At 34.0% G+C, this 16,576-nt stretch overlaps 1 protein-coding gene across 1 annotated transcript in view; it reads left to right on the top strand.

Moving 5' to 3' along the window:
- Positions 1-16,576, top strand: part of GLRB (glycine receptor beta) — a 94,124-nt gene that overhangs the window by 43,582 nt on the left and 33,966 nt on the right. Inside the window, exons 5-6 of the mRNA XM_055336632.1 lie at positions 14,915-15,144; positions 15,248-15,330. Of these exons, the coding sequence (XP_055192607.1) occupies positions 14,915-15,144; positions 15,248-15,330 (313 nt within the window). The remainder of the gene's footprint in view (positions 1-14,914; positions 15,145-15,247; positions 15,331-16,576) is intronic.

The following is a 16,576-nucleotide window of genomic DNA, read 5'->3' as shown; positions in this document are numbered from 1 at the left end:
TACACCAGTTTGTGTTCCCATCAGCAGTATACAATGATTCCTTTACTCCACATCCTTGTTGGTAATTGTTCTCTCTCTCTCTCTCTCTCTCTCTCTCTCTCTCTCTCTCTCTGCTAATAACCAGAGAACATATTTCTTAAAAAAAAAAAAAAGCAAACAAAAAAGTTCCCCAAAACAAGGGATTGGGAAAACAGAGTTAGATTTGTCTAAATACAGGATATACATTCATGGAAACAATATGGTGGACAGTGTGTAAGTTGCAATATTAGGCGTGTGCTTGAATGTGTTATGTACCTGATGTGCTATGTACCCTGAAAAGAGTGAATAAATGACAAAAATAAAGCAAAAATATTTTGCCTCGCGTAGTAGCTCTCAGGGATGATGACTCTTGGGTTGTCATGCATTTTCAAATTCATTTAGTATTTCATGGTAAAATCTCATTCTAAAGAAAATACTAAAGAAAATAAACCATTTATAAGTTTGTTAGTAGCACCACTGTTATAGTTGTGGTTTTGTTTGTTAATAATCCCCTAGAAATTACCCCTACAAAGATCTGCTGAAATAAAGGAAATCCTAAAATCTGGGAAGCTTTAATATTGCCCCAAACTTTTCTCTCCCATTCAAACCTTTCTACGTCAACTGGTAGTTGCTTATTCCAGAAGGCATAATGCAGGAAGCAGAGTTCGGAGTGACTGTGACATCAGTAGCTGCAAGTCAGGTGGCAGACAGATGTAGGGCACCTTCTGAAAGCAGAGGGCAGCCCATTCCTTTTTCCCAGCAGATAAAGTTGATTATCAAAGAAGCAATCAAGGTTATAGGCATTCACATTTTTGTTAGGAAGTTTTAACCAATTCCATTTGGAAACCATTTCTTCACGCTTATTTGTTCTTTAATTCAGATGCTAACTATTGGTGAGTAAACAAAAAGTAATCTCACATTTATTCAGAAGCCATAATTGTGTAGTGAGGGAGAAATTATAGCCACATTAATATTTCTTAAGATATTCCACACTTCCATGGTTATATGCCCCTTCAGTTTGCTTTATGATCTCATTTTATAGCTTTATAATTCCTATTCCTCATTTCTGTGTGTTTTTTGCATTCACTACCTTACACTTTTGTAAGGTATCCTTATAAGTACTGTAGGTGATATTTATTGATATTAATTGTAACATCACCAAAATTGTAAAATAAATGCAGTTGTCCTAATTTGATGTTCTGATTTTATCAGCTCATATGCTACTGTCTGTGGCAACTGAAACAAGAGTATTCAGAACAGTGAGAAGAATGGTTTTTTAGAGGCAAGGTGGCATCTGTGCTATGGTTATGTTTATAATATTTGTAGACTTTTCCATTCAGTTCCTACCTTTGGCTTAAATCACTGGGATTTTCATAATTGAAAATGTGAACTATTGCAATTGTGGGGAAAAACTGGGTAGTATGGTTTATTATAATAATCTGTACACAGACACTTCATCTCATCAGAAATACCTAAGGGCTCTTTCATGGAAGTACATATACAATCCATATTCTTTCTTGGTTTAGGCTTGCTTCATAATTATATTGAATTATTATTGCACTATAATTCATGATCCTGTCAGACTTTCTATGCCTTTCTGCTGCATAACTTGCTATTTGTCTTAATGGACTTCAAATTCTTTTGAGCAATCCAGTGTGCCTATCAGGAAAAAAGAAGTCACATTTGGGATCTGCTAAAAGAGTCAAGTTCTAGTTTTTGGTAATTATTCATTTGTTGTTTTAAAAACAATTTTATGTGTTTCTCTTTATATAATTTACATTTTCTTCCTTAAAACTTGTCTTAGCTTACTATTCCTTTTATCTTGTTCCTTTTATTATTAGCTTTCCAGCATTACTTCATTGTAGAATAATACTAGACATTTGTCCCATTTTTTTTCTATTTTACATCTTAGATACACAAACCTTCCAAAGGTTTTTATATTTATTTTTTTCATATGATCTATCTTCAAGTTTGCACCCTGTGGGAGGCTAAATAATGTTCCTCCAAAATGTCCATGTACCTAATCTTGGAACCTGTGGGTATGCCTTTTTATCCGGTAAAAGAAACTGTGTCTGTGATTAAAGTAAGGATATTGAGCTCGAGAAATTATTCCGGTTATCCAAATGGGTCCACTATAATTAGAAGGGTCCTTACAAAGCAGGAGGCAGGAGGATCAGAGTCAGTAGTGGTAGATGTGATGAAGACAGTATGAAAGTGCAGTGACACAAGGAAGCGATGTATCAATCAAGGAACGTAGGTGGCCTCGAGAAGCTGAAAAAGCAAGGAAATGGGATCTCTCTTCAGATCTACCAGAAAGAGTCAGTCCTGCAGATACTGTGACTTTAGTCCCATGAAACTAATTTTGATGTTCTGAGCTCCAGAACTGTGAGACAATAATGTATGATCTTTTGGTAATTTTGTTACTACAGCAATGGGAAACTCCTACCTATGCTGATGAACACTTGTTAATGCATTTTTTTTTCTCCCAAATTCTGTTGGAGGATTATCTGATTACATAGAATTTCATCCCAAATGCTACTGGAGGGTTATCTGATTTTGCATATAACTTATTCCCTATATGGAAATGGCAAAATAATCCATGGTTTCGAATTCAGCGATTACTAAAAACTCTCACTTGTTAATCGTAACGACATAATTTTGAAGAGAATGTGTTAGAAGTTGTTAAAAATATATTACTTTCTCTTTTTTGTCAAAGTTACTTTTTTAGTGTCTGCCTTAAAATGAAGAATAGTATAATTTGTCATGGATACTCTCCTCTTCTCTTTTTCTCTCCTACCTATATTATTTAGAAGTATTGGTGATTAAACATCATAAGAGTATTACATTAGGCAATAAAGAAGGATAAGAAATGTTCAAGTTTAATTTTCTTCTTCCAGTGATTTGTCATTGTTATCAGTTGATATAGGAGAAAATAAATTAATGATATGAATAATACTAGGCAAATATCCTAACCTGTCAAAATTTGACAGTAATATGTATTAAATAGAAGTATGTTGTGTACTTTCTAAATATGCAGCCCAGCAGACTGCTAGTCTTAAGTAGTTTATAGTTAGTGAGGCACCACTGTACCACCTAGCAGGCAGTACTAATATACATGGAATATTGGAATAGGTCTAGAAAAATTTAAATATTCATAAAGTGTTATTACACAATAAACTAGTTTTTTAACAATATGACATGTTGGGAAAAATTGCTAAAATGTAACCTAAAAAATTTTAGTGGCATTTTTTTAACTTGCAATTCTTACACGAAATATCTAACTTCACTAATGACTAAATTTAAATCCTCTTCAAACCAGGCTTGTTACAGCTCTGTTGACAGAACTTTATTTATAATGTTGCCAGTTGCTATGAGAGCTGATATCCTTTATTTCCTTGAATGCTAATTTTTTTATTATAATGTAAAGACTACAAATGAGTTAAAGATTGCTATGTGAGAGCCATGTAAAAATTATAACTAACCAGAGTAGCTATCCTAACAATAATACAAAGTATAAACATTTCTTAATTATTAAATTATCAATAATGCAACTTAACCACTTTTCATGTCTTGTGAAATGTTTTATTGCCTTGAAGAAATAGTTGAATTTGGGTGTTAATTGGGACTGAAAATTTTGGAGAACATCCATTTTCCAGATAATGACTAATAGTGTGCTCTTTGGAATGAACAATGAGTAGTATTTGTCACCAAATTCTTTAAAAACAATTAAGTAATTTCCCACTGATAAAAGAAGTCTGTTTCTGATGGGAATTTGTTCATTGCAAAATAAATGATAAAGCTATAATTATTGTGATTGAATAATTGAAAATGAAAATAAATAGGTTTCAAAGATATTTCTCTTAATATAGAACATTTGAAATACCAATAACTAGCAATTATTTAGAAATGCTCATAAAACATTAACCAAAGCAACTAATGAGCTTTTGTCTTTTAATGAATGTTAAATTCAAACTATTAATTTAAACTGCAAAATTTTAAAACATTCTTAAGAGATTATAAACTTACTACAATTCGAAATGAATCATAATAATATGTAGCTACACAGCTAACAGAAAAGTATCTATGAAGCACTTTTATAATGAAATAATAAGATATAATGACCAAGACTGATATAATGAAATAAGAATTTCCAGTTTTTCAGTGATGCTCATTGTAATACAACTTTGGAGTTCTACTAAAAACTAAAGTTAAGAAAAGGATTACTGAAAAAAAAAAAAGAAAAGGATTACTGTAGAGACTTGAAGCTTATGTGTTGTGTTGAGCATACAATGGAGCAGTTGAAAGCAAGAAGAATAATTCAGCAGATGCTCAGAAGCATGTTTTAGCACGGTGTCAAGATTGGTAACCTTGAAGTAGATTATTATTAAGAATAATTGCTGGTTGGGGCACCTGGGTGGCTCAGTAGGTTAAGCATCTGCCTTCGGCTCAGGTCATGATCCCCGGGGTCCTGGGATCTAGCACCATGTTGGGCTCCCTGCTCAGTGGGGAATCTGCTTCTCCCTTAGCCCTACCCACTTCCTGCTGCTCATACTCTCTCTTTCTCAAATAAATATATAAAATCTTTAAAACAAACAAACAAAAAGAATAGTTGGTTGACAGCACAGTGCAGAACAAACTGAATGACTTACACTATAGGGAGAATTTTTTTGTGTGGCAAAAAAAAAAATCTTCATCTGTGTTACCAACATTATAAAAGGTTAACAGCAGAATGAAGGATATATCCTAATAAGACAGTGTGCTTGTTTAGCCCTTCATATGGCCCGGTGCAGTTCTATACTTGACATACTCTCTCATTTAATCTTTATAAAAACCCTATATTTGTTGGCATATTATCTCCATATTATACATAGGAGATTTTTGTCCTCTGTTCACTTCTTACTCCTCCATGATCTTGCTTTTAATATGCCACTCTACCAAAAATTCATTTGCTAAAATTTTCAGTGGCTTCCTTGTTGGCTGCAAGTATTCAGTGTGATTGTACTTGACCCCTATATGACACCAGCTGCTATTTACCTTCTCAAAGCTTTGGCCAATTTGATTTGGTGAAATCACATTCTCAGGGTTTTCTTTTTTCCTCAGTCTTCTAGCCTGCCCTTTGAATGCAGGGTTATTTTTTTGCCTTTAATTCCTACTCTAATACTTTTGGCCAAACTCTCCACTAGTCATCATCATCTTCTTTTTGTTTTGGTTTTGGTTCTGTTTTCAAGATTCATTTATGTCATATGTGTATCAGAGCTTCATTCCTTTTTATGGGCAAATAATATTGCTTAGTGTGTATATGTATAGGGGCATACCTTGTTTTATTGTGCTTTGTAGATACTATTGTTTTTTACAAATTGAAGATTTGTGGTAACCTGTAATGAGCAAATCTTTTGGTGCCATTTTTCCAACAGCATGTGCTTGCTTGCTGTCTCTGTCACATTTGGTAATTCACAGAATATTTCAAAATTTATTATTAACATATTTTTTTATGATGATCTGTGAGCTCTGACATTAGTCTCATAATAGTTTTGGGGCAGCAGGAACCATGCTCATATAAGGTGGCAAACTTAACTGATAAATGTTGTGTGTGTTCTGACTAACCAGCCATTTTCTGTCTCCCTGTCCTTGGCTCCCTTCCCTGAGATACACAATACTGAAATTAGGCCAGTTAATAACCATATAATGGCTTCTAACTGTTTAAGTAAAAGGAAGAATCACATACATCTCACTTCAAATGAAAAGCTAGAAATGATTAAGCTTAGTGAGGAAGGCATGTCAAAAGCGAAGCTAGGCCAAAAGCTAGGTCTCTTGCACCATTTAGTCATGTTGTGGATGAAAGGAGAAGTTCTTGAAGAAAATTAAGAATGCTACTCCAGTAAATACATGACTGCTAGGAAAGCAAAGCAGCCTTATTGGGTCAAACCAGCCTCAACATTCCCTTAAGCCAAAGCCTAATCCAGAGCAAGACTCTAACTCTCTTCAATTCTGTGAAGGCTGAGGAAGGTGAGGAAGCTGAAGAAGAAAATATAAAGCTGACAAAGGTTGGTTCACGAGGTTGAAGGAAAGAATCTGTCTCCATAACATCAAAGTGCAAGGTGAAGTAGCAAGCGCTGGTTAAAGAAGTTGCGGCAAGTTATCCTGAAGATCCAGCTAAAATAATTTATGAAGGTTGCTACATTAAACAACAGATTTTCAATGCACACAAAACAGCTTTCTATTGGAAAAAGATGTCATCTAGGACCTTTATAGCCAGAGAGGAGAAATCCGTGCCTGGTTTCAAAGCTTGAAAAGACAGACTGACTCTCTTACTGGGAGCTAATGCAGCTGGTGACTTTATATTGAAGCCAGTGTTCATTTACCATTCTGAAAACCCTCGGGCCCTTAAGAATTGTGCTAAATCCACTCTGGTACAGAGAAATAATTCATGAAAAGAAGAATCTGCAGGTGTGGCAAGCTTCATTGTTGTCTTCTTGTAAGACATTGCCACAGCCTTGACCTTCAGCAGCCACCACCCCGGTCAGTCAGTAGCCATCAATATTGAGGCCAGATACCATCCACCAGCAAAAAGATATTATGACTCGCTGAAAGATCAGGTGATGATTAGTATTTTTTAATAATGAAATATGCTTAAACTAAGGTATGTACATTCTTCAGACATAGTGCTATCACATTCTTAATAGACTGTAGTACAGTGTAAATATAATTTCTACATGCACTAGAAAACCAAACAATTCGTGTTATTTGCTTTTTTGCAATATTCACTTTATTGCAGTGGTCTTAGAACTGAACCCCCAATATCTCCAAGGCATGCCCTTGCACCCCATTTCTTTTATCCTTTCATCTCCTGATGGACACTTGGGCTGTTTCCACCTTTTGACTATGGTGAATAATACCGCAATGAACATGGATGTGCAAGAGTCTCTGCTTTCAGTTCTTTTATACCTAGGAGTGAATTGCGGGATCATATGGTATTTCTGTTAACTTTTTGAGGACAACGTATAATTATTTAAAAGTTTAAAAAGTACACACAGAGAGGAAGTGAGGACATGTTAGTGATTTATTTAACTCATTACTGAGGGATCCAGCGGGATAGTAAAGATGCTTCAGTGAAAAATTCAGGAGCCTGAAGTGAAAGAATGAATGCTGAAATTAGGTTGCTAAATTAGATACAGGCTTGTTAATGCCTCACAGGGCAATAAAGGCATAATCTTTGGAGCTATCTTTTCTACCTGACATAGAATATTTGCATCTGTACCATGAAAAGATCATTTGCAATTTATGAATCTTCTGTACATTATCTGCTTTTAGTTATTTTTAACTAATAGAAAATGGCAAGTCAGACAAAGTTCCTCTTTCCTCGAGAATCGTAAAGCCCTTAGGTGGGCTTGTTATACAGTGTTTCAGCATGATATTGAAAGGGCAAGTGATCATCTTTTTTCCTTATTTCCAAATTTTGATTATTCTTACCTTTGTGTTTATTCCCTTTCATTTGTTTATACTTTGTTTTGCAGTCACTTTTTTTCCCCCTATAACTTCTTCTTCATATATATCCTTCTTGGGATTTATTACTTTGTTGAAATTTGTTTATTTTCCTTTAAATTTTGATGCATATTGCCAAGTAACCCTCCAGGAAAGTTTATAAATTTATTTTGCTACTGGTGGTGTATGAATGTGTCAGGTATACATGCCTCACCGGTGATAAACATGATTACTAATCATCATTTCCAATTCTATGGGCAAAGGGGGAAAATAGAATCTTGTTTTTTCTTGTTTTTCTTTTCTAGTGAGTCAGAATGTCTCTTCATGTTTATTGGTTCTTCACAGCAAACTTTGCTATAGAGTTTTTCGTGAGATTTGTTGCTTAAAAGAAACTTGCAATATCACTGTTTTTGAGAGGACTATCAGATTGTTTCATACAAACCATGTTCATACTTTTAATGTTAAATATCATTCTACCTTATATGAAAACAATCTATTTTACAAATCTGTTCTTCCGTAGTGGATTTTAGATTATTACTAAGGGAGTTTTGTTTGTTCTTTTGTTTTTTGACTATTACATAGATGTATAGAATAGACATCTTTGAAATGTATTTATGTGCCAAGTACATTCATTTACTTTTAAATGTAGACTTTCTTTTTTAGAATAGTTTTAGGTTCACAGCAAAATCAGAAAATAGAGAGTTTTCATATCCTGTGCCTCCCCCTGCCCACAGCTTCCCCAGCTATTGGAGGCTGCACCAAAAGGATACATCTGCTGCAATCAACTAACCTGCAATAATACACCATCACCTAAATTCTGTAGATTACACTAGGGTTTGCTCTTTGTGTTGTTGATTTCATGGGTTTTGACAAATTTGGAACAAATGTATCTGCCATTATAATTTCATACAGAAGAATTCCACTACCCTAAAAATCCTCTATGTTCTACATACATGTTCATCTCTCCCTCCCCTATAACCCCTAGCAACCACTGATTAATTGATCGATTGATTTATTTTCTGTATCCAGGTTTTGCCTTTTCCAGAATGTCATATAGTTGGAATCATGCAGCATATAGTCTTTTCAGATTGTCTTCTTTTACTTACTGGCATGTATTTAAGGTTCCTGCATGGTTTTTTATGGCTTGATAGCTCATTTCTTTTTTTCTTGCTGAATAATATTCTGTTGTCTGGTTTATCTGTTCACTTACTGAAGGGCATCATGATGGCTTCCAAGTTTTGGCAATTATGAATAAAGCTGCTTTAAACATAGATGGGCAGGTTTTTGTGTGGGTGTAAGTTTTCAGCCCCTTTGGGTGTAAATATCAAGGAATGAGGTATAGTAAAAATGTATTTAGTTTTGTAAGAAACTTCCAAACTGTCTTCCAAAGTAGATGTGCCATTTTCATTCCCACCATTAGCAGTTGAGAATTCCTATTGCTCTACATCCTCATTTGCATTTGATGTTGTCAGTGTGCTGGGTTTGGCCCTTTCTCACAGTAGTGTGCTGACATCCCATTAATTTACATATCCCTAGTGACCTGTAAAGTGGAACATCTTCACATAGGCTTATTTGCTATCGGTATATGTTCATTGGTAAGGTATCTGTTAAGATCTTTGGCCCATTTTTTAATGGGGTTGTTTTCTTATTGTTACATTTTAAGAGTTCTTTGTATATTTCTCCTTGGTCTTGACTTTAACTGATAATCTTTCCCCTGACCACTCCAAAACCTCTGGCTCTTGCTCTGGCCTCCTCCTACTGATGATCTTGATTATTTCTACCATTTTATGTCTCTTGATAAATAGTGGTTCTTTTGTATTGCTAATAAAACACTTAAGAAACAGTGACTTTTGCCTCCTACTCTAGTCCTGTCCTTCCCTGACATCACCATCTGTCAGAATTTTGCCCGCCCTCAGAGAACCTCCACTGACTCATGTCTGCAGCCTTCCCTGGCCACTATCTGAAGTGATCATTTATTCTCTCAGCAAGCGCTGTCACCCTTAGAATCCTTACCAGTTATTCCCTTACTTGTTTAATTATCACTTCCTGATAAAATTTTTATCCCTCTCAGACTGGTACCTCAGACCTTTGAACATAGAAAATCCTTAGTGAATTACTGTTTACTAAATGAACAAATGAAGGTAGAAATGAATGGTTAGCCTAGCACAGTAAAACAGATGGTTAACTGTGATTATTTTGTAATCATTGAATTTAGTCCGTAACATAATAACTAGGGAATATTTTATTTTTGTTAGTCCGTAAAACAAACTCACCAGTGTTAGTTGGCATATATTAAGTGAAATCTGAATAATAGTAGATCAATCAGATATTAATAATTAATATTAATAATCAGAAATCACTTTGCCTTCTAGTACTGCATTGTATTCATCTGTATATAGCCAGTGTATATAGCCATAGTCTTTGCATCTGGTACACAAAAAAAATACTTTTTAAATGCTTTTCAAGATAAATAGAATTTAAAAAAAAAGAATTAATAGAATTAAAGTTACTTCTGATGTTCAGTAACCAATTGAAACTTATAGGTGGCATCTTTATAACAGTAGAAAAGGAATGCTGTCAATAGTAATTGTTAGCCCTTTCAAACTGGTGCTAATAATATAATGATAATAATGTTAATGATACATATAACAAATTAGTTCACATTTGAGTATTCTCTTTATTCCAGGTTTCATGCCTTAGGTACAGCCTTTCATTTGATTCTTGTGAATGATTGAAGATTCATCTTATTGATGAATTTGAAGGTCATAGGGGTTAATTGACTTACCTTAGAGAACATAATAGGACATAATTCAGACCCAATTTGTCTAATTGCCCCATCCTCAGGTCTCAGTGTAGGTGTCAATTCTCTTGGTTACTTTTAACTTATCCTGAGACTGGATGCCCCATTGCAATCTATTTTCATTTTTCATAGTCTTTTTCAAATTGTTTTATATTTGACTGATTGTCAATATAACCACAATTATTTCTTTAAAGTCTGGGAGCACTCACAATTGTATCCTTAGTACCCAGAGCATGGAAGGGAATATGTGGTATATGATATATTCTGTAGCTAGATTCTCAAGGATGTTTAATGGAAAGGAAACTAATTTATATAGCAGGTACTATATTAATATTTTATGCTAAGTATTCTTTTGAATTATCACATTAGGAATTAATATTCCTGTTTTTTTATATTAAGAAACTGAGCTCAGAGAGTTAAGAAACTTGCTCAGGGTAAGAGCTGTAAGATTCAGAGTTGAAACTTGAGTCAGGAATTTTATAGTTCCAAACCCATGTTGATTCCATTATAGTAGACTTTATAATTTGATTAATACAACTGCAAAAATTCTTTATGATGATATACAGACTAAGAAAGGGGTGGCATTAAAGCATTCTTACATTATTTGTAATTTTGTAATTTTTCCCACAGATAGGTTTTGCTTGGTCAAAGTCTTTGATAACTATGTGGAGAGCTTTTTTGGGCATTAATCAACTTTTGGCTGCCCAGGTGCTTTGAACTTAGTAACTGATATAAGGATATCAATGATATAAAGATATTCTTAGATTGATGGAAACATTGATTAGACTTCAAGAAGGATTTAGAAGAATGAACTTCACACGGAGAAACACTATCCAAATTGCTATATAAATTTTAAAAGAGGGGCGCCTGGGTGGCTCAGCAGTTGAGCATCTGCCTTTGGCTCAGGTCATGATCTCAGGGTCCTGAGATCGAGTCCTGCATCGGGCTCCCTGCATGGAGCCTGCTTCTCCCTCTGCCTGTGTCTCTGCCTCTCTCTCTCTCTCTCTCTCTCTCTCTCATAAATAAATAAATAAATAATCTTACAAATAATTTTTAAAGAAAAATAACTTTGCTATATAATTTTAGATGAGTTACCCACACCATTCTGGAGATTGAATGGTGGAACATAGAATAGAGCTCCCAAAAGAATGTGTGTATGTGTGGAGATTTTAGGTAGAATTCAGTATTAATGCGGGGTAATTTCCGAAGTTCTACCCCAAACATTATAAGGTGGCTTCTTTTTAATTATGAAAAGTATGCTGAGGTTAAGTCTTAGCTTTGCTTTACTTCCTGTCAGGTATTTTGAGTGTTATTATAAACTATCAGTATAATGTCGTTGGAAATTAATTACTAAGATGCCAACTGGCATACATTCCAAAATGTAATTGTTTCAATCTAGATAAGGAATACCAATAGGTCTTAATATCTGTATCTCTAAACATACATCTAACATTCTATTAAAATAAGAAAACCTAGCGTTACATGCAAATGAAGTGTCTTGATTCTAAAAGCCACATTGACACAGCTTCCTGGAAGTGGCCTCCAAACCATGCTGACAGACTCTCAAGTATATGACAATCCCTCAACTGTTACTTTACTTTTTCATCTGTCTCTATTTCTGGCAAGGATTTGAAGTGTGTCATAATAACCAAAAAATGCAAAGAAATAATTGAAATAGGACTAAATATGCAAGAGCCCTGCAATGAATGATAGTCATACGATGATATAAGAGACAGATTATTAACTCAATTGGCTATAGAATTTAGCCTTCAGTCTCCCAGCTGCCAGGCAAAAAGAAAAACACGATGAGATACTTTAGTCTTGCTTTCCTGCCATAGGGAGCATATAAGAGAATCAGGAGAGTATTTTTAGTCTGAACTCTAAGGAATAGATTTAGTTTTGCAAAGCTTTTAGGCTACATATGCCTAGCATATACTAAATGCCTATATAATGATATTATAGTAATATATCTATAAACAAATGAAAAATTAAATAAAAGAAGAATTTATCTTGCATTATTTTCATATAGTGGTCATTGGCCAAAATAAGGAGTCACGGCTTTAATAACATGTTTATAAAAGATACATAGGCAATTTCGTCTGGTTAGGTTAAGCACCTGTATTTTATCATGACATCATGAGTGCAGGTTTTAAATATGGTAGTTTAAAGATGTACCTTTTGGTGATTTACCTTTTCATAAGACATAGTACATAGAGAAGCTAATAAAATATTTTTAGTGTATGTAATTTAGAATACCGATAATTTTAGCAGACCATTTCAAGGATGCTTTTTAGCAAAGGATTTGAAGTTGGATACTGTTAAGTGCTCAAAGTAATGTCAAGTTGTATGTCAACCATGTGCTTTAGCTAAGGTAGCATAATTAGTATTTTATCAGAAAATAATTAAACCTAGTGGCACCTGGGTGGCTCAGTGGGTTAAGTGTCCAAGGCTTGATTCAAGTTCAGGGCATGATCTCAGGGTCATGGGATCTCAGGATGGAGCCCTGCATTGGGCTTCGCTCTCAGCAGGGAGTCAGCTGAAGATTCTCTCTTCCTCTCCCTGCACTCCTCTGCTTAGGCATGCTCTCCCTCTCTCAAGTAAATAACTCCTTTAAAAAAATAATAATTGAACCTATTATGTATTGCTTTTAAAGGGAGGACCTACATGTTTACCTGGAATGGATAAAAACTTGCATCTGGAAGCAACATGAGGTCTTCTGGAAGCCTCACTATGTGATGTGGTTGAGCCTTTGTCTTGAATGTGCTTGAGTTAGTTCTTATCACAATAACTGTCAGATGTGAAGCAATTAAGTCCCATTATGAATTTTCAGTTACATCTTTGTTTTGACAAACAGTTCATATAGTTGTATAAAGCAGCTCTTTATTTTCCAGAGTTCTGGGCCTCCTTTATTCCCTCCTTAAGGGGATTAGATTAGAAAAATGTTTCTTTTTTTTTTTTTTAAATCAGTGGTGTAGATATGTTCAATGTCAGTTTATATAATCCTTAATATATTTGACTTTGGTGCTCCAGTACCATCTGCCCATGATTTTTTTAAAGATTTTATTTTTTTATTCATAAGAGACACAGAGAGAGGCAGAGACATAAGCAAAGGGAAGAGAAGTAGGCTCCATGCAGGAACTGAAGCGGGACTCAATCCTGGGATTCCAGGATCATGTCCTGAGCTGAAGGCAAGACAGTCAACTGCTGAGCCACCCATGATTTTTAAAATTCAATCAATGTGTATTATATATGTTGAAGTTTTCATAAACTCTAAGTTTAGAGTAGCTATGAGATATAGGTAGTTTAAATCTTATTTCTCTGTCTGTACTTCAGTATACCTTACCTCTCTACAATTATTATACAGAGTCTGAAAATCATAGGAGAAAGTAAATTGTCCAAGCTCTTTTAGTTAGACAATTACTGATCCTTGATTATGCTTTATTTTATGTTATACATATATAAAGCATGTGCATTTATGTTTTATAGATCTGTTTGTTCTTATTTCTTACTAAAAGATGATCTATAACCTGTTCCTACTTACTTATTTGGATTTTGATTTGAAGTTTATGATTTAATTCATTTTGATCCTGTGGAAAGGTTATCAATAGTCGGTACTTTATGAATTTTGAATAATTAAAAACAAGGAAGCTGAAGCCCAAAACAATGTTTGCCTTGAACACTTTTATGCATGTTCTGAGTATAGAATATAAAATTAAAATATAAAGACCAGAGCATGATGCTCATGCTAAATTTGTATATCCTAACATCCTGATTTGTGCCAGAACCCCATTTCACTTGCAGATATAAAATGTGTTAAGCTATTAAACATGTTTCTAGGTTCACATATTCTTAAAAATCTATGTCTTGACATAATTCAATGTTTACAAAGTTTTAAAATGAAAATTTTTGGGGATAGATGAAAAACTGAAGTGAAATAGCCATCTATTTAGTAGATTTCAAAATATTTTTCTACTATAGTTAAATAAACCTAACACAAATTTTGATGTCTCATTTGACCAATTCAAATTCTCACTACAATCATGTACATGTATGCGAAGTCAAGGATAGTTTTGCTTTTTCCCTCTTACATATATACATATGTGTTATATATATACATTGTATATGTTTGATATATATGTACATATCATTTTTTATAGTTTGCTATTTGGTAAAAAGGCAAGTAGAAATATATATTTTCCATTGGTTTCTTAAATATTTTAAATTAAAGTTTATTCTACTTTTTTGAGGAATGATAATGACAATATTTAACAGTCTCACGTTTTTACAATAACATCACTTAACCAACTGGCATAATTGGCATTTGTATAAAGGTGAAGCAATTATTAGTAAAGCAATATTTGGTGAAGCAATTGCTGGTGCTAGCAAGTGCTATGAAAATTTCTGTAGAGAGTGATTAAATAGACACAAGGGTCTTTTTATACTGCCCATGGAGCTCTTTATATTTAGTGACCAAGACGTTTTGATACTGGTTGATATCAGAAGACTAAAAATATTTGTGCTGCTTATCACTGAAACTCTTCTTATTCTGGTGCTAAATATATTCTTTCAGGTGGCAGTAAACACACACAGGCACACATTTTTTTTTTTTTTCAGGACTATAGAGTTAACATCTTCTTGAGACAGAAATGGAATGATCCCAGGCTGAAGCTCCCTAGTGATTTTCGGGGCTCAGATGCATTGACGGTGGATCCCACAATGTACAAATGTCTGTGGAAACCGGACTTATTTTTTGCAAATGAAAAAAGTGCCAATTTTCATGATGTGACCCAGGAAAATATCCTTCTCTTTATTTTTCGTGATGGAGATGTTCTTGTCAGCATGAGGTACTTTTTAATATTTTTGTACACATATATGTATATATTTTAAGTCAGTATATCACAGAGAAACAGATTAAGCAGCTTCTAAGACCTCTGTTTCTTCTTTCAGGTTATCTATTACTCTTTCGTGCCCTTTGGACTTGACCTTGTTTCCCATGGATACACAACGTTGCAAGATGCAGCTGGAAAGCTGTATGTAAATAAGACCCTAAGTTGACTAGCAATAAAACTGCTTAAAATCTCTAGGCAGTACATTCTACTAATATCTTAGATAACAATGGTAAAACTAATGCTTTTGGTTACAAATAGAGCAATTTATTTAGGAACATGATAGTTATTATTTTACTGTAATAGTTACTAAGGTAAACATTTACTTTCAGCTTGTGTAGGTATACTCTTCTAACTTATCCAAATTGCCATCTTCATTTGGGTTGGTAATAGAAGTCAGGTAAGGGAGAGAACAATATCTTAATACCTCTTCTGCTGTTAAAGCCACATGTTCAGAACAGAAAATATGAAAACATTGAAAAACAGTCCCTAAATCCTAGCAAGTAGCCATTTTCTGTGGATGTCTAAAAAAAATATTTTTTGCAGAGTTAGAATCTTTGTGTTTCATATATTTTTCAGTTTATGAAAGATATACCTTATTAAGGTATGAGGTATATTAATTGAAATGATCATTAAAATGGTTTATCTTTAACTGATAAATATATCAATGACTTTGTTGTGATGCTTCTCTTCTGAAATTAAAGGTAGGACATAAAACTTGTAAAACTAACACTAAATAAGGAATCCTTAGCCTGAATACCTATAGACTATGACCTGTTTCAGCAAAAAAGTAAAAAAATAGTAGCCTTGTCAAATATATATACTTGCTAGGTAACAGGCTTTAAAGTGACTTTGTGGTTATCTGTTGTTTTTTTAAAGAGAAAAATGTACTGAAGCTGGAGGCTAAATTTAGTATAAAATGAGATTTTGCAGATGTTTATGTGTATATATGTATATTTTTGTGCATGTGTTGTATGTATTTATTGCCATGTGTCAATATGTATTTGTGTAAAAAATTCCAACTGAGTATTTATATTCAAATCTATTGCCAGATGCACTGGAGTATTGCTTTGAAAAATCCATGTACTTTAGAGTTGAATAGTAGGCCACTACATGCTATAAAACCCTATAGGATCCCTGCATTGTAGCCATATTACCTAAACCCAAAACGTGTGCTTCAGCATTTAGTATTAATGTCCACTTGAGGGACTGTTTTACTGCTCTCCTGTGGCAGTGCACCTCCTTTAGGGAAGTGTGTAGTTATTTCTTCAAAAATAAAAGTGATTTCATGCTTAAGTTGTTTTTTTTTTTAATTTTTTTTTCTTAATTTCCAGGTAGCATATTGTATACTTGTGAGTGAATATACTCTGAATATATTCTGAAAGCTAGT

The sequence above is a fragment of the Nyctereutes procyonoides genome, unplaced genomic scaffold (assembly GCF_905146905.1).
Source record: "Nyctereutes procyonoides isolate TBG_1078 unplaced genomic scaffold, NYPRO_anot_genome, whole genome shotgun sequence".
Classification (NCBI taxonomy): domain Eukaryota; kingdom Metazoa; phylum Chordata; class Mammalia; order Carnivora; family Canidae; genus Nyctereutes; species Nyctereutes procyonoides.
The sequence above is the reverse complement of the archived record's forward strand: the minus strand, read 5'-3'. Positions and strand labels throughout refer to the sequence as shown.